The 24787-nt window shown below is 46.1% G+C and overlaps 1 protein-coding gene across 5 annotated transcripts in view; it reads left to right on the top strand.

Moving 5' to 3' along the window:
- Positions 1 to 16466, top strand: part of Ask1 (apoptotic signal-regulating kinase 1) — a 64002-nt gene extending 47536 nt beyond the window's left edge. For 4 of the 5 annotated variants that reach the window (XM_065234360.1, XM_065234362.1, XM_065234361.1 and 1 more), the window contains 7 exons: positions 3581 to 6263; positions 6324 to 6491; positions 6719 to 6820; positions 7058 to 7163; positions 14191 to 14656; positions 14719 to 15445; positions 15507 to 16465. In XM_065234360.1, the coding sequence (XP_065090432.1) occupies positions 3581 to 6263; positions 6324 to 6491; positions 6719 to 6820; positions 7058 to 7163; positions 14191 to 14656; positions 14719 to 15445; positions 15507 to 15753 (4499 nt within the window). In that variant the 3' untranslated portion in view covers positions 15754 to 16465. Of the gene's footprint in view, positions 1 to 3580; positions 6264 to 6323; positions 6492 to 6718; positions 6821 to 7057; positions 7164 to 14190; positions 14657 to 14718; positions 15446 to 15506 lie in introns of all 5 variants that reach the window. The other variant, XM_065234363.1, reaches the window with a different exon arrangement.
- The last annotated feature ends 8321 nt before the right edge of the window (positions 16467 to 24787 follow it).

The raw sequence follows: 24787 nt of genomic DNA, 5'->3' as shown, positions 1-24787 counted from the left end.
CTATTTTGGTTTGTAAAATTGCGCATTGCGCGAAGAATAATGGTACAAGGATTCACTTAATTTTTTGCTTATTCAAAATTGTTTTTTAAATACATGGTTTTCAAAACCAGGAAATTTTTAAATCATTGACCAGGAAAACCAGGAAAAAACCAGGAATTTCAAAATGGAAATTCACTTGCCACCCTGGAATTGAGATTTAAATGTGTCGCCCCCTCGGAATTTCCCATTTCCCAGTTCATTTTACCGATTCGATTCCATTCTAGTTGGCGACCATCGGGCTCAGAAAAGTGTAAAATACCCTATTATATCAATATTTTTGGAACAGGGACGACGTTTAGATGCCAAAAATCAATGTCCTACACCATTTTGTAATGCAAGGTTGCGGCCATCGGGTTCAGAAAAAGTGCCAAATACCCTACCTGTGTGTCCAAGATGATGGTAGCCATTGGTTTATAAAAACCTGTGAAATACCTTACTATATTGGTATTTTCGGAATGATGACGACACGTGAAGGCCGAAAATTGTTGTCCAACACCATTTTCAGAACTGTTACAATTGGCGTGGATTTCGAGATTTTAGCGGATTTGAACTTTCAGTCGAGATAATCGCCGAAAATATAAATAATTAAATGATTAAAATTGTGGAATACATTTTAATGGCGTGAATTGTGAATATCACGATTTTCTTTTTGTCGTGATGTACAGAGCAGTGATGCCAACAAGTCAGTTTAAACTGGATTCTTCCAGTTTTTTTTGACATAGTCAAATAGTTAAAGTTCGAAATCTTCCAATCCAGTATTCCATTATTGATACAGCCATTCCATAGCAAAACGATATAGTCGTTCTCAAAATTTCGTTTGCTCCTTATCGCAAAATATTAGATCATTGTGTTTTTTAATGTTATCATTAGGGTTGCCATTTCCATGTTAGGGTTGTCCTAAAAATCAATTATTTTTTTCAAAAATGACTTTTTTTTCGAAAAATTCAAAACTTTTAAACCACTAGGACACTCTGTGAATTCACTCTGCAATTAATAATTCAGCAATTCCCCGAAAAATATGCCTAAAAAAATCACTTGAAGTTTTCCTTAGCATGTAGTATTCTTAGCATTCGCATGAAATTACCATAGGAATTCCTATTTAGTTCTGCTCAGCTTAGTTATTTTTTTTTCTAAATAGTTCAAATGATTAGTCGGTTAAACGCGCAGCTACGAAGTCAGTGCATGCTGAAGGTGGCTGGGTTCGAATCTCGTCCAATATATTAATTTTTCGGGGTGGGACATTTCTTGACTTCCTTGGGCATAGGATGGTACAGACATAGAAGGCTCTAAATTAAAATGTGGAAGTGCTGCAAAGAAGTTAAGAGCAGGCCAAAAGCTTATATGCTATAGATAATAAGCTTGAAATGCTATTATTAAGGAATGAAAACAGTTTTTTATCTGACGCGGATTAGTATTTATAGTCACAAATTTCTTTTGAGAAATCGCGGATTTTGCGGAATAAATTTTGAAAATCTTGTCAATGGCAAGCCCTGCATTTTGGAATCCAAGATGTTTCTGAAAAAGTGTAAAATACCATACGATATGGTCGCCATCTTGGATTAAAAAATGGCGTCGGACATCGAGTGTCGTGTCCTCCTGGTTCCGAAAATACCCATGTGGTAGGATTTTTAACACTTATTCTAAACCCGACGGCTCTCATCTTGGATTCCAATCTACACGTCGTCCCCGTTCCGAAAATACCCATATGGTAGGGTATTTATCAGTTTTGACGTAGGATTACGTCTTTGGGCAACATATTGGGGGTGAAATTTCAAAAAACCGAAATTGACCGCGTTACGAAATTTGGTCAGGTTTTGACCACTTATAACTCTGTCAATAGCGGATGGATTTTAATTCTAAACAAGCCAATCGATTGATTCTATTGAAAAAATTTCCAACTGTTGTAATGGTGATGAAAATTATCACCGATTGGCTGCATAAAAGCGATTTCCCTAACACAGATTTCAAAATCGAATTCCATCCGGTCTCACTCGCCATGTGTGGTGGTGTCCAGTCGGTCGTCTTCAGCAGCAGTGTTTTCAGTGTGTGACGTTGTACATTTTTCTCCAGTACACAACGAAAGGCTCCCTGCAAGCAGCTAGCTATCAAGGCTGTTCTCAAGAGCCCTCGATTCACCGAAGAAGGAGGAGGAAGCGGAACCCCTACTGATCGGATTCAGTTGCTCGTCGTTGTGGGCCATCTATGCCAAGCGCGTCACCATCGTTCCAAACAACATACAGCTCGCCAGTCTCATCCCTGTTGAACACCCTAATAGCTCAGCATTACTCAACCATCACGACAAAACGGTTCTTTTCAGGACCACCATAAATTATTGTTGTTTAAGAGTCGCCTTGCTGCCACCCACATCACTCCCAAAGCTCTTTGATAATTTACCCAGCAACCAAGCGTTTGTGGTCAAATGTGAATGGAGCATTTTAGTAAGGAATTCCTCCAATCAATTTTCGCTTTTCTTTTATTATCTATTGAATAAACCAAAAATTCCGTGCGTTTTGTGCACGAAAATGCGCAATCTTGTCATCAGAAACGAGGCGTTTCCGTGATGGGATAAAGTGGTTTCCCTAACACAGTCGCCGAATATTGATACCGAGCACTTAATCCTACGTCAAATCTACGATCGTGTCTTGGATACAACCATATTCGTAAATACCCACATTGTAGGGTATTTTACACTTTTTCTGAACCCGATCTTGGGTTTCAAAATGGCTTAGGAAATTGATTTTCTACCGCTACGCGTCATTTCCGTTCCAAAAATACCCATGTTATAGGGAATTGGGTATTTTTTTCTGAACCCGATTGCCACCATCTTGGATTTCAAAATGGCGTCGGACATCGATTTTCGGCCTCTACACGCCGTTTCAAAAATATTTTAGGGTATTTGATTTTTTTCTGAATCCGTTGGCCGCCATCTTGGATTACAAAATGGCATCGAACATTGATCTTCGGCATCTATACGTCATCCTTGTTCCAAAAATACCCATAAGTCCGAAAAACATTTTTTATAGCAAGTGATTGGATGCAACCCTGCTCGATATAACGTAACTGTCTAGAAATTGACAATTTAAGCATACAAATCACTATTACCAATAGATGGGGGATTGTTTCATCTATCCGATGTTGTTATTATTTTGCTTGATCGAATGATCGATTGCGAGAAATCGGATGGAAGTCAAAAATGACAGTTACGTTATATCGAGTTATACCTGTAGTGTCTGGTAGCATTAAAATGTCAATTTGTACACATTTGTTACATACGACCTGTTCAAAACGCACGCCAGAATTGTGCGTTGTTTTCGGGGAAAATTGTGTCTTGGAGTTAATAGGAAGAGTGGACCATATTGTTAAATAATAATTCATTTGCAAAGACGTTATTGACCCACAAATAGGTCACTGCACGTCAGCGGGTTAAATTTCCGGAGATATGATACAAATTGTGACATTAGGCCCTGAACGCTCAAAAACAAAAATCAATTGTATCCAGCATAATAAATCATTCCCCCTTTTTTTTCCCCACTCTTTTCAGAACCACTCAACTCGCCCGGGATAAATGCGGCCTCCTTCGCAGACAGCATGTCCAACCTGAGCGACATCTCGGCCAACACGGCCATCCTCAACAACAATGCCGCTGGCAATGCTGCTGCAGGTGTCGGCAACAGTGCCACCGGTTCCCAGTCCGGGTCCGGAAACCGACCACGGATGGACATTGCCTGCGTCATCGATACGTGCTACGCCCAGCGGAAGATGGCATTTGAAGAATTGAAACTGGCCTGCATTCAGGCCTGTGCCAATTTGCAGTTGCTAGAGTTTGAAAAGCTGGACTTTGGGGAACTGAATACGGTGGACAGTTTCTACAGTGCGGATGTGGCAGTTGTGGATCTGAGTGTGCAAGCTCAGCAGAGTACGCTGAGCTATCACCTGGGGGTGCGGGAGAGCTTCGAGATGAAGGAGAATATTGTTATCTATAATGATGTGAAGAGTGAGGCTACGCTGAGGATGAAGAGCTCGTGTGGGAATTACACATTTCTGCCTTATCGGGCGGTAGAGGGCGTCGGGTGCGTAGTGACCAATCCAGGAATGGTTGGCTACCTGGAGGAGGTGGATGTGAAAATTGGGCTGCTCAGTAGACTGAGAAAGATCTTCCAGGATGTTGAGATTCAATCGAAAGCACATCTGAGGGAAAAGTTTTTGGCAGATCTGAGAAGTTTGAGGGACCAGTACGCGGGGAATGTTGAAGAACTGCAGAAAATGCTGAGGAACATGCGAAAGAGGCTGGACGATCCGCATGTCCTGTCGAAGGAGATCGTTCAAACCTACATGCTGTCGTTGCGGGACGTCCAGGATTATGATGCCATGGTCCAGCTGGTTGATGATCTGCAGACGGTTCCGAACAAGCAGAACTATATCAATACGGGAAACATGAACTACCTGTATGCCTTCGCGCTGAACAGAAGGAACAAAGAAGGTGATCGCGACAAAGCATTGACTTGTTGTACGAAAGCCTTGGAGAAAAAGGAGAACCACTTCCCCGATATGCTGTGCCTCTGTGGAAGGATCTACAAAGATATATTTGTAGAGTCGAATCGAACCGACATGGAGTCGTTGAATAATGCAATCACCTGGTATCGGAAGAGTTTCGAGATCCAATCGAACGAATTTGCCGGTATCAATCTGGCAACTCTGCTGGTAATCGAAGGGAAAGATTTTTCCGACTCCGAACTACAGCACATTGGGATGATGCTGAATAATCTAATCGGTAAGAAAGGTTCCCTATCGTCCATCAAAGACTACTGGAACGTGGCGACGTTCTTCGAGATCTCGGTACTGGCCGAAAACTACGCCAAAGCCATCCAGGCAGCCGAATGCATGTTCCGGCTGAAGCCCCCCAAATGGTATCTCAAATCGACCATTGGAAACATCACACTGATCGACTGCTCTCGACGAAAGTCCGAAGAATCACTAGCCTCGATCGAGCAGCAGATCTTTCAGTTCTGGATGGAGTTTTTTATGGAAGCTACTAATGCCGAACCGTCCTCGACCGTTCGTTTCCCCATATTGATTCAGGAAACCCAAAAAGTCCTATTCCCCTCGTACGTCTCGATTCACATGGATGCGGAGCAGAAATCGATCGACATCATCAACATCTGCCAACAGCATGAAAAGGACAAGTGCCGCAAGGTTCACAACTTCAACTTCCTTGCCTGCCAGATCAAGTCGGTTAGCTTGTACAAGCGGGACGAGCGATGTGCCTTCCTGTACGTGCAGCAGAACTCGGACGATTTTCAGATGTACTTCCCATCGGTACAGTGTCGGCAGCAATTCTACGATCTCATCCTGCAGATGACCGCGGATCAAGGTTCTGGTTTCATTGATCTATCTACGGAAACCATGAGCGATGAGATCAAGTACGAGTACGAGCTGGACGATCAGTCGAGAAGGATCGTACTGGGTCGTGGTTCGTACGGAACGGTCTACGCGGCGAGGGATCTCAATACACAGGTTAAGATTGCGGTTAAGGAAGTGCCGGAAAAGTACAGTCACGAGGTGCAACCGCTGCACGAAGAAATCAAGCTTCATTCGCAGTTGCGTCATCGGAATATTGTGCAGTACTGGGGATCTAAATCGGAGGATAACTACTTTAAGATCTTCATGGAGCAAGTCCCGGGAGGATCGCTCTCTGCATTGCTATCATCTAAGTGGGGACCGCTAAAAGACAACGAGGCTACCATTGCATTCTACTCGAAGCAGATCTTGGAGGGATTGAAGTACCTTCACGAGCAGAAGATCGTCCACAGGGATATCAAAGGGGATAACGTACTGGTCAACACGTACAGTGGAGTGGTCAAGATATCCGACTTTGGAACTTCGAAACGCTTGGCCGGAATCAACCCGGTGACGGAAACCTTCACCGGAACGCTGCAGTACATGGCACCGGAGGTGATAGATCAAGGCGTTCGAGGCTACGGACCGGCGGCAGACATTTGGTCCTTTGGGTGTACCGTCGTTGAGATGGCTACCGGAAAGCCCCCGTTCGTGGAGCTTGGATCTCCGCAGGCAGCCATGTTCAAAGTGGGCTTCTACAAAAAACACACGGATATACCAGCGGAACTTTCGCCCATTGCGAGGAACTTCATCAAACGGTGCTTCGAGGTGGATGTTGACAAGCGAGCCACGGCTGTCGAATTGCTGGACGATCCATTCCTATCAGAGTACGTTCAGTAGGTGTTCGAAATACATACAAACTGACTCATGCATTTATATGTTTACAGTAAACACAAGAAGATGCGGGCCTCGATCAGTATCCCTCCAACAACGACACCCGTGGCCGAATTTTCCCGTAGCGTTAGCATGCCGGCAGATCGTCATGTTAGCAACACTCTTGCCTCTCAACAAAGCTCAATTAGCTGCAATACTCCAAGCATCAATTCGGAAACTGAGTAAGTTTGCTTTCTTCTCCACACAAAAAAAAATCAAGCATATTTTTCCGTTCTGAACCTTAGCGTTAATTTGCAACTGTTTACTTAAAACAATAACCAGAATGTTTCATTTTCTTACCCTGTGCTTCCGTTCGTTTCTGTTCACCTTAAAACTCGTCACATCATCCTGCTTCACTTTGTTTCGATGCATACCAACAATCGTAACAACCACTGTGACAAACCGACAGCTGCACACCACCGACATTCACCAGATCAGCCACGATCCGGAAGAACAAACATCTCGCCCATCTGACGCCGATCCAAATGCCAAACCATGTCAGTAGCATTGGGTGAGTAACCAGTGGATCCGGCGCGAATACTTAGCTACTATGTTTACTCTACGTGTTCTCTGTACCTACCTATTTGTATCTCCCTATGTTCGATTATTTAAAATTATGTCGTTTAGCTTATTGGCTTTCGTTAATCCTTGAATTGTTCTCCGAATTTAAATGACATTAATGAAAAATGAAGCTCCGAATTTGAAATACCTACAGTAAAATCTAATCCATGCCAATGTCTTGTTTTAGGAATCTTGCCGAAACGCCGTCGTTGGAGATTGAATCGATCGAACCACCACCGGCCGGATTTCAGCTGAATCGAAGGAGTTCATCCGGAGGACTGCTATCGCCTGAGGTAGGTGTGATAACTACAACATTATACCAGGATGTCTGCGTTAACCGTTTACCGGTGCTTATAAGCTGTTCTTAGTAAGGCCAAATGAATCAATTATGGCACTATCCCCATATACGTAGTATGGTACTACTGTCTAAAAAACACTTCATATGACTGGTAAACCTGGTCCCCCTAAACTCCTAATTTGCTTCACCGAATGCCACATACTCCGATTTCATGGACGACAGTGTTCTGGTTTGACGCCCAATCAGCGTCCGAATAGCCGATGAGATCTGTATCGCGGTCGTACTCCAGACGGGCACCCTTGGTACCCTTGGCTCACGGCTGTCCAATCAGCTTCAGTAGGTGAACACACTTTTTGCCCCACGATCGGCGCACCCACAAGACTGCGATGTTGAGACGAAATCTGTATCCATTGGACTTTTCGCCGACTTAGCATCTTGCAATCCAAACCGTGTTGCTATCTTATCAATGTAGCCTTTATGTGTGACGCTGTATTTCCCCTCTCGACGTACAATTTTCCAGACCCAGGAAGTAACTAGGTTATCCCAGATCCGTGAGGTCAAACTGTTGTTCCACACAACCATAAAGAATATCATCTATGTACACAAGTAGACAAACTCTAACTTCCCTACTAGCTTCGTGTACAGGCACTGATCCGTCTTGCTTTGGCTGAATCCCAACTCCAAGAGAACACAATGGAGACGATTGTTCCAGCACCTATATGCTGCGCCGCAATCCGCATACCAGCTTCTGTTTTCCTTTCTCAGCGAATCCCGGTGGTTGCTTCATGTACAGTTCCTCCGTTAGGTGACCGTACATGTAAGCGGTCTTTACATCAAGATGTCGCAGGGTCATGTTTAGCCGAGATGCAACAGCCAAGAATGTTCGAAACGTTGCCTGCTTTGTAACGGGGGCAAAGACCTCGTCACAATCATCGCCAAACTGCTGCGAGTAACCCAGCAGGGCGACCAGACGATACTTGAACTTAACTAGTTCACCAGACGCGTTCCTTTCGATCTTATAGATCCACTTTGAACCAACTGCTTTACGACCAAACGGCAATTCCGTCAGCTCCCTCATCCCATTCACCGCATGCGATTGTAGTTCTTCCTTCATAGCTTCAACCCACTGATCTCTGTCCGGACCCGGCAGAGGAGCAGAGGAGGCTTCAGGTTCCTCGGTTCTTCATCTGCACGCTGAGCACTGAAACTCTCCTCCAACAGCCTTCGCGGTGGAATCCCTCTTGAACGGTGGACGATTTCGTCATCAGGGTAGCCCTCAATATCTGGTTCTTCAAAGCTCACAGGTTCATGTTCAGTCGTACGGCGAACTATTTTCGGAATCCGAATTCTCAGGATCATCACTTTGGTTTTCCACTTCTCTATCCGGATCAACAGGTGGCAACACCGGTACAAGCACTTCATCATCCGGGAACTCATCAGACTTGCTGCTACTGGTCATTTCCTCTTCCACTCCATTCAGTTCAAGGAATTGTGCATCCCTGCTGATCGTGACACGATGCGTTGCTGTGTCTAAGAAACGCCATGCTTTCCTGTCCTCAGCGTATCCAATAAATACAAGCTTTTGTAGCCTTGCCGTCCAGCTTTCTTTGCTTTTCATCAGGAACGTGCACGTACGCTTCGCTGCCAAACACACGAATCATAGAATAATCTGGCTGCTATATCCCACCATCTTTCAAAAGGCGAACCATCAACAACATACGACGGTGATATATTGAACGGTACGGATATATTGCGGTCGAAAAAGCCTCGCCCCAGGACCGTTTGCCTAAACCTGATACCGCCAGAAGACATCGGAGCTTGCCAGCTCGATTGCTGTGTGAGTTTGGCCAGGTTGATCGACATGACAGGGTTAGGACTTTGTTACACTCAACATAACCGATAAATGTCCAGAAACCGCCAACCCCATATCCTCAACCACACGTATCGCCGACATGTTGTCCTCAAAATACATAACCGGTCTCTCCAATTCTCTTGACAAATCCTTCAGCAAGCAAACCAGCCAAACTCCGTGACGCATAGTTGTGCAAAGTACCACCAGCTCAGCTTCCGTTGACGACTAGGAAATTGTTGACTGTATTTTCGCAGTACTGCCTCACACACGACAGACGTATCTGTTAGCGACCGCCTGTCCACAGGTGTCCCAGGTCTAGCGTTCCCTTTATGTAGTGCAAGACTCTTTTGGCGTGAACCCAGTGCTGCTCCGTCGGACAGCTTTGAAATTGACTTAGGTAGCTGACCGGTCTGGTCTGGATGACAGCGCCACGCATGTACGTCAGACAACCGATGAGCTCCCTACACGGTTTGTCGGTACATTCCAAGAATTGAAAAGGCCTCAACTCCATTTTGAAAACAAAGATTGTAAGGTCATTTTATCGCGAACCGAAGTCCGTCAACGCAAACCAACAACGAAATTCTCCTCTACCCGATTGTGTTTAAGGTTTGCGAATATAGGTTTCGAATCGCGAGAAAATTGCCTTACAAGATTTGTTTTCAAAATGGAGTTGAGGCCTTTTCAATTGTTGGTCTTGACTTCTTCTCATTTTCGCAAACACAAACGGCACTCGATGGGAGTAGACACGGGTTTGCTGTCGAAAATACCAAAACGACGAAGCAAACTCTCCAGGAAGCTCCTCTGGCTGATCCGAAGAATTCTTCTCTGAACGTTCCGATCAATCCTCATGCCGAGAAAACATCGCACCTCTCCGACGTCCGTTATCTCGAACTCGTTCACCAGACAACACTTCACTGTCTCCACAGCCCTCAGGTGGTGACCGAGCACCAGTAGGTCGTCGACGTACAGCACCATAATAACCTGATCGTCTCCGGTACCCTTCACGTAGAGACATAAATCGCTGGAACACCTTCTGAATCGAACCCTCTCAACGAACGAATGGAATCTCGCATTCCAGGCTCTCGAGACCTGCTTTAGGCCATACAGAGATGGGTTGAGTCGGTAAACCAAATCTTCCCCTTGTTCAAATCCCTCAGGTTGGGTCATGTATATTTCTTCCTCCAATTTACCGTTCAGAAAGGCAGTCTTCACGTCCATCTGATGTACTGCCATTTTCTGCTCGTTCGCTGTCCAGCTGCGCAACTGGGAAATACGTCTCGGTGTAGTCGAGTCCTGCCTTCTAACTAAACCCACGAGCTACGAGTCTCGCCTTGTAGTGATCTCCTCCGCCGGCTTCGTTCTGTTTCACTTACACTTTGTCGGACACGACCTGTAGGAAGCTTGACAATCGTCCACGTATCGTTCCGCTTGAGGGAATCGATCTCCTCGCGAACGGCTAGCTCTCACTTCTCCCAATCTGGCCTCTTCTTCAATTCAGCTAACGAAGTGGACAGATTTTCCACTAAGCTCTTGATGCCATCCCGGTGGCTCCCGTTTCCGTTCTGATCGGTGACATGATGACGCTGATTTCAGTTCATCTTCAGCTTCTCCTTCTTGGATCGTTCTGTCAGCACAGATATCGTAACTGTCTTCCACAGCGCTTTCGTTCGAATCTTCATCTGACCCCGAACCTTCGGAGGCGAACCAGCCTAAGGCTGAAAGCCTCCTAAATAAAGCTAAATTAATTAATTAATCTGACCCATTCGAATATCCGCCCGATCCAGTTGACTCTTCATTGGAAACATCTTTATCCTCAGCGTCACTCTCATCTTGGGACCCATTCCGAACTGCACGAACTGGAAACACATCGGAACTGCACCCCGTTTTTGGATCCACTTGACTCGCTCTTCTTTCAACTTCAACGAAAACTAGGTCTCGTGCCACGATGATCTCCTTTCGCTTAGATTCCCACACACGGTAACCATTGCATAAATACCCCAAAAAGTCCCCTCTCCAAGACTTCGCGTCAAGTTTCTTTCTACGATCCGAACATTCGTAGGTACTGTACACCTGGCTTACAACCCTTCCAAATTTCATTTTGTGTCTTACCGCGACCAATCGGGCTAACAGGGTTTAACGGTTAGTCAGGAACGCTGACGTCTGGATTGCTGGTCTTCAAAACTGCTTGCCGATACCACATTCCTCGAGCACGGAACGCATCTTCTCCACGATCGTCCGGTTCATTCGTTCACTTAAACCATTCTGCTCTGGAGTGTAGGGTCCACTCGATTTTCATTCTTTTGCAGAAAGCTTGGAGCTCACGACTCTTGTATTCACCGCCATTATCACAGCGGAACCGGAATATGCGCTCACCAATGCCTCGTAGTCCTTGCAGAGTCCGGCCACTTGATCTTTCGAAACGAATGTAGTCGTTACCTTTCACCGTCGATGTCCACCGGCAACGTCTAACCTCGCGCACGGAAAAAGGCTTGTGTGTCTTACCGATGAGACACGGCTCACAACCGAATTTGTCCTTGTTGGCACTCATTCCGGAAACCATTTCGTTATCGACCAGTAATCGCAAGTTCTTCGCACTCAAAGGCCCGTAAAGCCGATGCCAGAGTTTAAGGTCTTTTGGCACTCGACCGCTCGAATAGAGCACTGCCTCAGCTGGTTCTTCCCGATAGAAATCCAGCTCGTAAAGCTTACCGCGATGCTCACCACATCCGACTCTCGCACGACACCATCGTCGAAAACAACTTTCAGTCCCGCCATTTCCATCTTCCGAACCGAAAGGAGATTCACACGGGCTTTCGGAATATAGACAACGTTCTTAAGTATAATAAGAATCGATTCACCACTAACTACGGCGAACAGCTTGATCTCGCCGTACTCTCTAGCGACGATGGACTCTCTCTCCTTGACACATCATCTTCCTCTTCCCTTTCGGTAAACAACCCAGATGCGAACTCGATTTCATCGATTCCATCTTCTTACTGTTCTTCTCCGGACAGTCTACGATGTTGTGTCCTCCACGACCACAGTCGTAACACTTCCATTTATTCTCCTTCTTCTTGTCATATTTTGCACTACCACCATAACCACTAAACGCTGTCGCTGCCGTCTCCATCCTGCTGGATCCGCCACCTTGATTTTTACGATTGATTTCCTCGTCAAGCAACCGCTTACTTACCTTACCTCTGCTGTCCGAAGAAGTCGTCTCCACCCTACGCGATCCATGACCACACTTCGCCAGCCTCATAGTCTGCGAAGGGTCCGCAGGTCGCCTTCTACTTGGTCGATCCACTTTGCCCGCTGCGCGCCTCTTCTTCTTGTTTCTGTTGGGTCGCTTTCGAGAACCATTTTGACTGGGTCGTCGTGCGGCATTCTCACAACGTGCCCAGCCCACTGTAGTCGCCCAATTTTTGCAATGTGGACGATGTATGGTTCTCCCAGCACCTGGTGCAATTCGTGGTTCATTCGCCTCCTCCCCTTTCCGTCATCCATCTGCACTCCACCGTAGATGGTACGCAACACCTTCCGTTCGAAAACACCACGTCCTCCACGAGCATAGTCCAACACGAGCATAATACATCTTTGAATTTCTCTGCCCTTTTTGTAGATTGGGCATACGACACCTTCCATCCACTCCTCCGGTAATATCTCCTCCTCCCAAATCTTGGCAATTACCCAGTGCAGTGCTCTAACCAGTGCTTCACCACCGTATTTTAATAGCTCACTTGGTAGTTGATCTACACCAGTTGCTTTGTTGTTCTTCAGTCGACCGATCTCCTCCTCAACTTCTTGAAGATCAGGGGCCGGTATCCTGTCGTCTTCTGCGCGTGCTCCAAGGTCTGTTGCCATGCCACCTTCGTTTTCTGCTGCATCACCGTTGACGTGCTCGTCATAGTACTGCTTTCACCTCTCAATCACCTTACACTCCTTCGTGAGAAGGTTACCGTCCTTGCACATATCGGCTTGCGGCACGCAGCCTTTGCGCGAACTATTTAGCTACTCGTAGAACTTTCATGTGTCGATTAGCGGTACAGATTTGCTATCGCCTCGCGATCTCGGTCTTCCTGCTGACGCTTCTTTCTTCGGAACACCGAGTTTTGTCTGTTCCGCGCTGTCTGTATCGCTCCACAGTCAATCTCGTGCGGTGTTCTTGCCCGTGCTACATTCTTCTCCTCTGCTAACAGTTTGCATTCGCCGTCAAACCAGTCATTTCTTCGGTCCGGTAACGCAGTACCTAGTGCCGCTGCAGCAGTACTACCTATGACTGAACGGATGTCCCTCCAGCCATCTTCAAGAGTAGCTGCGCCAAGTTGCTCTTCCGTGGGAAGTGCAACTTCCAGCTGCTGCGCGTAGTCCTGGGCAACTCCGGCGTCCCGTAGTTGCTCAATGTTGGATCGCGGCGTTCGACTTCGACGGGTGTTATGCACTGTCGAGAGTTTTGACCGCATGCATACTGCAACTAGGTAGTGGTCCGAATCTATGTCCGCACTGCGGTACGTGCGGACGTTGATAATGTCGGAGAAGAATTTCCCGTCGATTAGAACGTAATCGATTTGGTTTTCTATGTGTTGGTCAGGTGATCTCCAGGTGGCTTTGTAGTTTTCTTTGCGGGAGAAAAAGGTACTTCGCACTACCATACCCCGAGAGACTGCAAACTTCACGCATCCTTGGTCGTTGTCGATTCGATACGACATGCAGGCATGCAGCTTCCACCGTTTTCCACTGGATGCATTCCTGAAGCTCATGTTCTTCTAGGAGCACCAGCATCCGGTACTTCCGCTGCGGATAGTTCGACCCATCGAACTGGGGCACTCTAGCAATTTCTCCTTCATCTTCTCCGCGAGAAACACTTACTTTTTCTCGGTAACCGCGATCACTGGGCCCTGGGCTGATGAGATTTGAGGGCAGTGATACCGAGATAAACTTAAACACGGCGGAATTAAAGAAGAAGCTTTTATTATTAATTAACGTTTACAAACGATCTGTTTACTTGTGGGTTATGAAAACGAATGAATGGTAGAAAACAGCGCTCATCATTTGACAGCTCGATTGCTGAGTGGGTTCGGCCAGGTTGATCGACACGGCAGGGTTAGGACCTTGCTACACTCAACAACATATTACAATACTTCCCCGTTCGTGTCTCCTCATCTTCCAGGTGGACCTCCCGTCAACATCCAGCAAGTCTCCGCTGCTCGCCGGCGAAGCCAACGAAAGTGACGGATTTTACCTGCTCAAAAAAGACTCCCAACGCCGTGCCACGCTGCATAGGGTGCTCGAACACGACGAGCGCAAGATCTGCCAGGTGTGGATGGAAAAAATCGTCTCGGACCGAAAGGAGGCCGTCGTTATTACTCAATCCCACCTGGAGACGCTCATTAAGGTACTGCGGACTTACATCACCGAGCAGAAGAAGGAACACCTGGAAACAGCCATCAGCGGGCTGAAGAAGAACCTTGACTTCGATTCGACGGCGATCGATCATCTACATCTGGCGATGTACTCGTTTCAGGACGCGGTCAATGCAGTGCTGCGATCGCACAACATCAAGCCGCATTGGATGTTTGCGCTGGATAATTTAGTTAAGAGCTCCGTGCAGGCCGCGATCATGGTGCTGTCGCCTGGTAAGTGGAGCTTAGAGCATTGGTTGGGAATAAGATTAAAAATTCATTGCTTTATCTTACAGAACTGGGTCGGAATCTAGCCGGGCATGGTCACAACGACGAGGATGACGATGATGACGACGGAGACAATGCCCATCATCGAGGTAGAGTGGCTAGAGATGGAATCGATGACGACGACGACGATGATGACGGTGAATTGTCCACGTCGGGAGTGGGGACCGTCAACTCGGTTACGGTGGCAAAACCTACGAAACTGAGTCGCACCAAGGTGGTTAACGATCAAATTACCGCTCTGCGAGCGGAGAACCTAAGACTGATGGAAGATCTGTACGAATCTCACAAAATGTATCATGGAGTTTTCAAGACAGCCCTCGAGGGACAATCTACGAATGCGGATATGGTCCGAGCGCTGGCGTCCCAGCTGGTGTCGGTGGCTAGTCGGCAGGATCGCAGTTCGCTAGGATATGCTAGTGATTTGGCAGAAAGTCCTGGCATTACAGACGAAGTTGATTCTGCTAACAACAACTTCTTGAAGCCAGATGTGCCCGCCAGACACCAGCAGTCGGTACGACCTGGATTGGACCGGAGAACACCGGTTAGGGTGGCCCCGTATGATGGGACTCATGATGCAATGGCTACTGGCAGCCAACCGGATTCCCGATTGGATGAGTGGCTGATTCAGCACGAATTCAGTGCCCACGTGCGAAACATAATTCACTTCGAGGAGTTTAGCTACGAAGACTTTATCTACGCAATGGATCAGGAGGACCTACGGAGGATAGGACTGAGGTAAGTGCATATTTGCATCAGAAAAAGAGATGTCCTTCAAGTGTAGTTTACAATTTTACAGAGTCGGTACCGAGGTACGCCTTTGGCGTGCAATCCGAGCCCACCGTCAGCGCTTTCCGCAGTCGCCAAATCTCTCTCCTCCGTCGCATTCCTCCTCCTCGCTGGCAACGGTTCTCCACGCCAATGGTGTCGTAGGTGAACCATTGCTGAAACCGATCTCCACCTCCAATAGCTACGACTCAACCCATTCAGCGTGTACGACCGCTTCGTCGGAGTACGAATCGTGCAATGGGATTGATTCGTCCTGAAGGAAGCGCACACACTCCAGTAGCGCTGGAAGTAACACTAGCAATAGCAAGCGCAGCAAGCTTAACCATGAGGCAATCAACCAGTGAAGCAGATAGAACAGAATCACAATACTACTTGTAAGAAAAGTGTTAGGCTATAAGGTAAGAAAGTTATTTCCCCTCATTATCTCAATTTACACGGAACAAAAGTTCTCTCTTTCTCTTGAGTGGAGAATATTCATCGTTATAAACCTCCCGGACCTGTACGAAGTGACTTCTTCGTACATAGGGCCCATAGCAGTTAAGTCGTTTTTAAAACGTAGGTGTTAAGGAAAAGTGCGCAAAATTGTCCAACCGTCGTGTAAACGTCGATCATTGTGTTAGAAACGTTTGGCGCTTTGTAAAAGTGCTGTTTCACGTTCTCTCTCTCTTTACCATTTTGTTTTTCGCTGTTTAGGTCTGAGATAAAATATGTTATCTTAAAACAAAAATTTTTGTTTTGCTGTTCCAAATTGTTAGGATATTTCGTTGTTTTTCGTTTTCGTATCAAAATTGTTGATATTATTAGTAGAGGAAGATAACATAGTGGGCAAACGTTTTGCAGCCATGGTTATTTGAGTGATTGCCATATTTACATTGATAGTTGCCTAAGCCCAGTTAGGATGCAAAGTAGCGTTTACCTACAATAAATTGTGTTCCCAATTTAGAGAACAATGTGTAAGCTTCGTTAAACGAGGTGTGTGAAATTCATTAACGGTGATCAATATCACAGCCATCCTAGAGGAAATTTCTGACACTACACAATCACTGATTAGAATTGCTCTGGAAAATTACTCTTACGGGAGCAATTAAGATATTTCATAAAACCCCACCCCCTAAACTATCTACGTAGTTTATGGACGGCCCACAATTTTTTATGACGTAACAACTTTTAATAATAAGCCTACACTGAGAAAACTAGAACTAAGATTTTTATTTCATTTCACGTATGTTTTCCATAGCAGGCTTATACAAATTGCACGTCTCAATTATGATTTTCATACGAAACGCGTTTGAAGTTCATACGAGACTACAATGAACTTTATTAGTTTACCTTGTGTGAAAAAAAATCATACGTAGTTCGTATGAAACGATCTACGACGTTTCGACAGTGAGCATGCATAAAGGCGTATACGCGATGATCGATTCTCTTCATCGATTTTCTCTTTGCATTGCTACAGTTAAGCGAAACAATTTTCTAGAATTTGTTCAACGCAGAGATGTAACAGGTTGTATTGGCTATCAAAAACAACAGCAAACGCACGCACCGAGAAACGTTAATTCTTGCGAGTTACAAAAGAGAAAATCGACGAAGAGAATCGATCATCGCGTTTACGCCCTTATTCATGCTCACTGTCGGTTTGTTCAAAATAAAACAATATGGCGTACGAACAGCAATTGTTATCGGATCTCAAGGTTCCGGTGGAAGCTTTGCCTGTGTTCAGAGGTAAAAAACGCTAAATTCAGTGTAAAATGATGTTCCGGGTACAAATTTGATGGCAGCACTGCGCCATTCAGCATCGCGCGTTCATTCAGTGTAAAAGCAACTGAACAACCATTGAGAGCGGATGAATAAAAACCTCACTTGAGTTTGTTGTCGTGACCAGTAAAGGTGTGTTTTATTTACTCTGCTACTTCACGGCTAACAGGCTATTGGCGTTGACGGCACCGTCGAAAAATTTGCTCTTTCAGCAAATATAGACAGTTTCTTATGGGAATTTTCGGTGGAGTGAAAGGATAGTAGGTACAAAGTCCGCCATGTTTCACGCACAGTCTGACGTTTGCTTATGGATTTTCTCATAGGAGTAAAGAGCTACAGAGTCGCCGTCAACGCCAATGGGCCTGTGTTAACACGTTTCATCAAGTCGATAAAAAATAAAAGTTCAAGTTATTTTTATTGAATTTGTTCGAACATTTGATTCAATAAAATGGAGCGAACGGGAATCGCGAAGCTTACGAACGATGATTATGATTCGTGGAAATTGGAAGTCGAGTTTCTGTTAGTGAGAGAAGGGCTTTGGAAGTACGGGGAGTCCGCTTTGAGAAGCGTCCGAGAACGGTTGTGTGTTTTTGCTCCGCTGCGTGCTTTTTTTTTTTAGAGCTCGGGCTATCTTTGTGCTGCCGTGTAGTTTTTCGGTGCTCGCATTTGAATAGTTTTATGTCCCGGACGCGATAATTCTATTTAGAATGATTTGTGCTGATGTTTTTCCCCTGTTGCTTTGGTGCCTGGTGTGCTCTCGCTCCCTTTGTTGACAGTGTGACTCGACCGCGCTGATCTATTATTAGGTTTTTGCGGTGTGCATTGCTTTTGTGCACAGAGTGACATGAAGAAGAAAAGTGATATTTAGTTATTGTGTGTTTGGATTCGCTGGAGGAGGAATTGTTTAAAAATGACTAGAGAAAATTAAGCATCGAGAATGCGCTCCCGGATGTATTGATTTGGTGAGTACGTTCCAGTTGAAGATTGTTCTCTCTAAATATCCCTTTTTTGAATACGTTTCATCAATCAAACATTATTATATGTTGGGTTTGGGGGGGGGGCAGCCTAAGGGTTTCAATGGATTTGTAGACTGGACAAGTGTTCGTGGATTTGCCAGTCCCTTGTCACGTGTTGATAGACGTACATCTTGTCGTTTGTCTTCCAAAGGTCTTCAATGAAGTTGATTCACCCAGCTGCAACAAACCATCAGGCAGAACTTTACAACCAGTGAAGTATCTGCAGTCATATGTAATCCTTGCACTGATGGTGGGTTCTATTCACATCACATGTTCCCCTATAAAAAAGTGAATTTGTGTCGCATATATTATAATCTCATCTGATTCTGGATTTTACAGTCAGCTTCACAGGTGTCAACCTCCTGCCCAGGAATAAGGAAAACTTCGTTAAAGTCTCTTATTGTGTTTCCCTTCCGACTGGGGGACTTGTAGACTTCGGGGCAAACTTTCTTTGACGGTGGTGGATTATTCCCTTCGTTCGCCTCCGTATCCGAAACTGGCTACATCTGTTCCAATTCTGCTTCAGCCTCCAAGCGAGTCTTGAACTCTCTTTTTTTCACTCAATTGATACGTTCCCACATTGGGTTTGGCATGGAGAACTCGTCTTGAGAGAGTTTCGCTACCGCGTTTTTTTTCCGGCCAGTGTAGGATTCCAGCTTCTTTCCAACCAGAAAGAATTACGGTTAGGCATGTTTCGCATCTTTCAATTGTTTGTACCACTTTAAATGGCATTTTTTTCCGCACTTGAACTTGGACGACACTAGCTGACTCCCTTCCGAAACATTTTGAACTGTCACTTTTCTCCAGGCAACTTTGTCATCATAAAACTGAACGGTACCAAGTCAAGTCAAAATGGATAATAAATAAACAATAAGGTATTCAAATTTACTTTATAAATGCTATAATAAACCATTGTGCAGCGATGATCGAGACGTTTCCGTCGGATAAGATTATTTTGCGGCCGAGTGTCTAGGAAGCTATGGAAACCGAAATGGCTCTTGATTTTGTTTTATGCCCTTATAGTATAAACCACCATCGCACTTTGTGAGTTGCCCCAATAGAACCCTTGCTTTTGATTTGAATCAGTACAAATTCGTTCTATTATATAAAAAAAAAAAGAAGTATACATATTCATTTTCTTCCGAACTAAATAAACCACCATCACACTTTGTGAGTGGCCCCAACAGTATCCTTGCCGTTGGTCTAAATCGGGTCAAATCGGTTCTAATAATTATTTTATATTCAATCAAGTAAACCACCATCACACTTTGTGAGTGGCCCCAACAGCATCCTTGCTGTTGGTTTAAATCGGTTCAAACCGCTTATAATTAATTATTTTGGTCATTGATAAAATAAAATAAACCATCATCACACTTTGTGCGGGGCCCCAACAGTATCCTTATTGTTGGTTTAAATCGGTATACACACATCTAATAATGATCTACATCTCTAGACAGCCGGCTGTTTAGAGCATAAATCGAAAACACTTATAAATAACTACACAAAACAAAAGATCGCATCACTTATCAAGGTGAATCCTGATCCAACGAACCTAACCCACTAACAAAACCTCCTTCCTGTGACTTTTGTGGGATGCAGAGGTAAACACGGTCCCAAAACAACAAAAGTCACACACTAACATTCCTTCCCTCTCCCACCTGATTGCAAGGACGTGGCCGGTGACGTTATTGATCTTTAAAGGTAGGAGTCACTGGAACATGTACACTGAGAATGGCAGGTTACTACCAAGCCCCATTCAGTTGATTCTTTGTACAATTTCACTGGTTCAGATCAATCACGGAGTGCAACTATCGATACGTGCAGTCAGACTAAGCTAAGCTAAGCTAAGTGAGAGAAGGGCTTTGGAAGTACGTCTCGCCGGGAGTTAAGTCGGGAGCGGCTGCGGAAGGTGCAAATGTGGCGGTGCTGGCTGCCTGGGACGAGGGAGATAAGAAGGTGCGCGCAACGATCGGTCTGCTGCTGTCAAGGAGTCAACACGGGCACATTCGGAATACGAATTCCGCGAAGGAATTGTGGGAGCGGCAGCACCAGAAGAAGACGCTGACGTCCAAAGTGCATTTTCTCAAACGGATCTGCGACATGAACTACCACGATGGTGACGACATCGAAGAGCACCTGATGGAGTTTGAGCGTTTGAGGATTTGTTCGAGAAGCTGGCTAACGCTGGTACAAAGCTAGACGAGGACCTTCAGGTGGTTCTAGTGTTTCGAAGTTCGCCAAATTCGTTTGACGCTCTAACGACGACGTTGGAAAACCGATCCGGCGACGATTTGACGCTGCAATTAGTGAAGGGGAAAATTATCAACGAAGTCCACAAGCGGCGGGAATCGTCGGTAGTGGATCCGGTTGTTCTGAAGACGGACGATAAGAAGAAGAGTGTGGTGTGCTTTTATTGTGAAAAGCCCGGACATATGAGGAGAGACTGCACGCTGTGGAAGCGGCAGAAGAACGAAGATGAGGGTGAAAAGAAAGAGAAGAAGATTTCAAAGCAGTAAGCGAAGGCTGTTGTGTAACGGTAGTAGCTAAAGCTGTAGAATCCATCTCTAGAGAATGTTATTACAGGGCAAATGTGAACTATCCCTTAGGATTCGTGCACTGTTCGCACACACACACATGCAAGAAACATCAGCTGTTATGCTTCAAGTCAACTCCATTAGCAATAAATAATTATTAGTCATCGATCTTTCAAACTATTCGGTACGATTTTTTGCTACTAATTAGTGCTCAGAATAAAAAGTCAGTGAAGAAGAGCTCGTGAGTTTCCTTGAACCGATTCCTTCCGGATTTCCCTACAAGCTATTTTGGTCGGTTGGATGACTGCTAGTTTGTGTTTGATAGTGAGTGCGACTGTTGCCCAGTGAAACATAGGGCTTAGATCACGCCCATTCCGGCCACTTCCCGAACGACTGGTCCAACATATTTTTGGTGCCGTGACCAGGATTGTGGCATTGTTCAGGACGAAAAGGTCGCCGAACGATTCGCCATTCTTCCGTGGGACAAAGAAGCCCGCTCTATTCGCCATCTTCCAAGCAACGTAGTGGACAATACCAGCTTGTGATAGACGCCACCTCAGCCAGCTCAACAAGCCAATCGTCCGTCATCGAAGTGCACTGTGAATAGGCACAAAGCCCATCCAATGCCATTGCCATCGAGTGACGCCATCCGCCATCAGCAATCAATTAATACAAGGCCTGTTGAGATCAGGCAGAAGTTTGTGAGATCGTCACGTCCTTGCTGTTCCATTTGGTCATCCATCCAAAGCTGCATTGAAGCATTGTGCTAACTGGAAGACTATTGGGAAGCGAACCAACGGAACTGAAGTGTGTGCAACAGTACTGAAGAAACGAAACCAGTGCCCGTGTGTGGAACCGAAGGAACGGAATACGTTGTTAGAGCAATCCCTGCCGTTTCCTGCTGCTTTTCTGCGACCACGCCGTGGTGCAACCGAGCAAAGATTCCCACCACTCCGGGGTCATTTTGAATCGCTTTTTGTTCCTGCGTATTACGACCGTCCGTTAATGTCCCTCGAGGAAAGCTTGGAACGCTTTTGGGAAATCGAAGAGCTGCCAGCTCGATCTGCCTTGTCACTGGAGGAGAAGAAATGTAAGGAAATCTACACCTCCACGGTTACTAGAAACACCGAAGGACGATACATAGTGCGACTACCACGTAAATCCAACTTCGACGAGCTAGTTGGAGAATCGAAAGCCACCGCTCTACGACGCTTCGAACTTCTTGAACGCAGACTCGACCGAGATGCCCACTTGAAAGAAGAGTACTGCAAATTCATGCGAGAATACTTAGAGTTAGGGCATATGCGTTTGGTTCCCAAGGAAGAAGCAAGCAAATCAAAGGAATGTTTCCTGCCCCACCACCCAGTGGTGAAAGGGGCCAGCACGACGACGAAGGTACGTGTCGTCTTTGATGCTTCCGCCAAGACTTCTACGGGGCACTCACTGAATGAAGCATTACTAGTAGGCCCAGTAGTACAGGACGATATTCTTAATATCAGCCTTCGGTTTCGAACCTTCCCAGTAGCGGTTGTGGGTGACGTCGAGAAGATGTACCGCCAGGTCTTGAATCACGAAGACGATACACCACTCCAAGAAATACTGTTTCGATTCAGCAAATTCGATACAGTGCAAACTTACCGTCTCCTGACAGTTACGTATGGCATAGCTCCGTCTGCATTCCTCGCTACGCGCACGCTGCTGCAGTTGGCCGACGACGAAGGTGATGCCTATCCGCTGGGAGGACCAGCACTCAGGAAGGGATTCTACGTAGACGATTTCATTGGAGGTGCCCAGTCGGTTAAAGAGGCTATCCAGTTGAGGACCGAATTGGTAGAGCTAATGGCGAAGGGTGGATTCTGCTTGAGTAAATGGACGTCGAACAGCCTGGAAGTGCTGCAAGGACTAGCTGCTGACCAAATCGGAACTCAATCCTCTCTGAAATTCGACAAGGACGAAACAATAAAGGCATTTTGAATCAGCTGGGAACCTGAACTCGACGTGTTCCGTTTTGAGACCATCCTTCGACCGACCCAAAGACCACCTACCAAAAGGAGTATTTTATCTGAGATATCGTAGCTATTCGACCCCCTCGGAATAGTTTCTCCTGTCAAAATGCTGATGCAACTCCTGTAGCTGAAATCGTCTGGCTGGGACGACGAGGTTCCAGAATCGGTTGCTAAGAAATGGGAAAAGTATGCCGAACAACTACCGAAGCTTTCCGAGTTCCGGGTACCACGCTACGCGTTGCTTCCAAACGCTACCATCCAGCTGCACACATTCTCCGATGCATCCGAGGCTGCCTATGGTGCATGCACATACGCTCGATCCGTTGACTCTACTAACATCGAAATCACGAGTGGCACCACTGAAACGCGTCAGCCTTCCCCGATTGGGACTTTGTGCCGCAGATATAGTTGCAAAACTCTTCGTCAAGGTATCCGAAGCACTGCAAATTGACATTTCCGCTTCATACTTTTGGTGCGACTCCACAGTCACTCTCCAATGGCTCAAACCTTCACCGAACACCTGGAAAACATTTGTGGCAAACCGTGTATCCGCAATACAATCGGTTACCCACGGAGCGCACTGGAACCACGTAACCGGCAAACACAATCCTGCAGATCTGGTATCGCGAGGAATGGAGACCACCAAATTCGTCGAATGTGCATTGTGGAAGCATGGACCCAGCTGGCTGTCCTTTCCCGAACAGAAATGGCCAAGTGAAAGCATACATGAATATCCAGAGGACGGAAAGGAGCGTCGCAAACTTGTCGTAGCAGTAACCAGAGCCGAATCTACTATCAATCCGCACTTCATCCGATTCTCGTCGCACACTGCAACAATCCGTGTAACCGCTTACTGCCTTCGCTTTGTCCGCCACTGTCGTGAAAAGATTCGTACGCAGCCCCCCAGTGCTGGTCCGCGTCTCAGTAATCTGCTTTCAAGAGACGAACTTACCGCTGCCCAATCGGTTCTTGTCAAGCAAGTTCAGGCCGATGGTTTCAAGGAAGAGCTCAAAGACCTTCGCAAAAGCAACACCGTTTCGAAGAAGTCCTCGATTCACTTACTAAGCCCCTTTCTCGACCCTGAAGGCATAATTAGAGTGGGAGGGAAATTGAACCTGTTAGAGCAGCCTTATGTAAACAAACACCCTATCCTCCTACCGAATCCTCACCCCTATAAAAGCCTTCTTGCCAAATTCTACAACTAATTCACGGTGGCGGCCGACTCACACTGGCCTCCATGCGGGAGAAATTCTGGCCAACGAATGGGAGACGACTCATCAGGAGCATTATCCGTGCATGTTTTAGCTGCGCCCGAGCAAGTCCCGTTCCAGCCACCCAGCAACTAGGACAGCTTCCAGTTCACCGCATCAGTCCCAGCCGTCCATTAAGCGTCACCGGTGTAGATTTTGCGGGACCGTTGTACCTCAAACCGATCCACAAAAGAGCACCTGCAACCAAGGCGTACGTCTGCATTTTCGTCTGCTTTTGTACCAAGGCAGTGCACATAGAGCTGGTAAGAGACTTGTCGACCCCAGCTTTCCTGGCAGCATTCCGCAGATTTACGTCACGTTGAGGCCGGCCAACAGATATCTACTCCGACAACGGCAAGAATTTTGAAGGAGCGAAAAATGACCTGGAGGAAATTCTCCGTCTGCTAAAACAAGAAAAGAAAGCTGATGAAATCCATGCCTTCTGCACCGATGAGGGAATCAACTGGCATTTGTGTCCACCACTGACTGTTGCCCAGTGAAACATAGGGCTTAGATCACGACCATTCCGGCCACTTCCCGAACCGCTGGTCCAACAAAGGCCGAAGTCGCGAAGTCCGAAGTGCAAGGATTCGCATTTGAAAGTACGGTGCGGTGAAAGTGCGGTCAAGGACTGGATTGTCGATTCCGGTGCGAGTTCGCACATGTGTGCAAATCGCAAGTTCTTTGTGTCGCTGAGTGAACCGCGAGCAAATACGCCGAAATCGGTGAC

This window comes from Ochlerotatus camptorhynchus, unplaced genomic scaffold (assembly GCF_037179485.1).
Source record: "Ochlerotatus camptorhynchus isolate MF236.1 unplaced genomic scaffold, CSIRO-AGI_Acam_v1.1 ptg000433l, whole genome shotgun sequence".
Lineage (NCBI taxonomy): Eukaryota > Metazoa > Arthropoda > Insecta > Diptera > Culicidae > Ochlerotatus > Ochlerotatus camptorhynchus.
The sequence above is the reverse complement of the archived record's forward strand: the minus strand, read 5'-3'. Positions and strand labels throughout refer to the sequence as shown.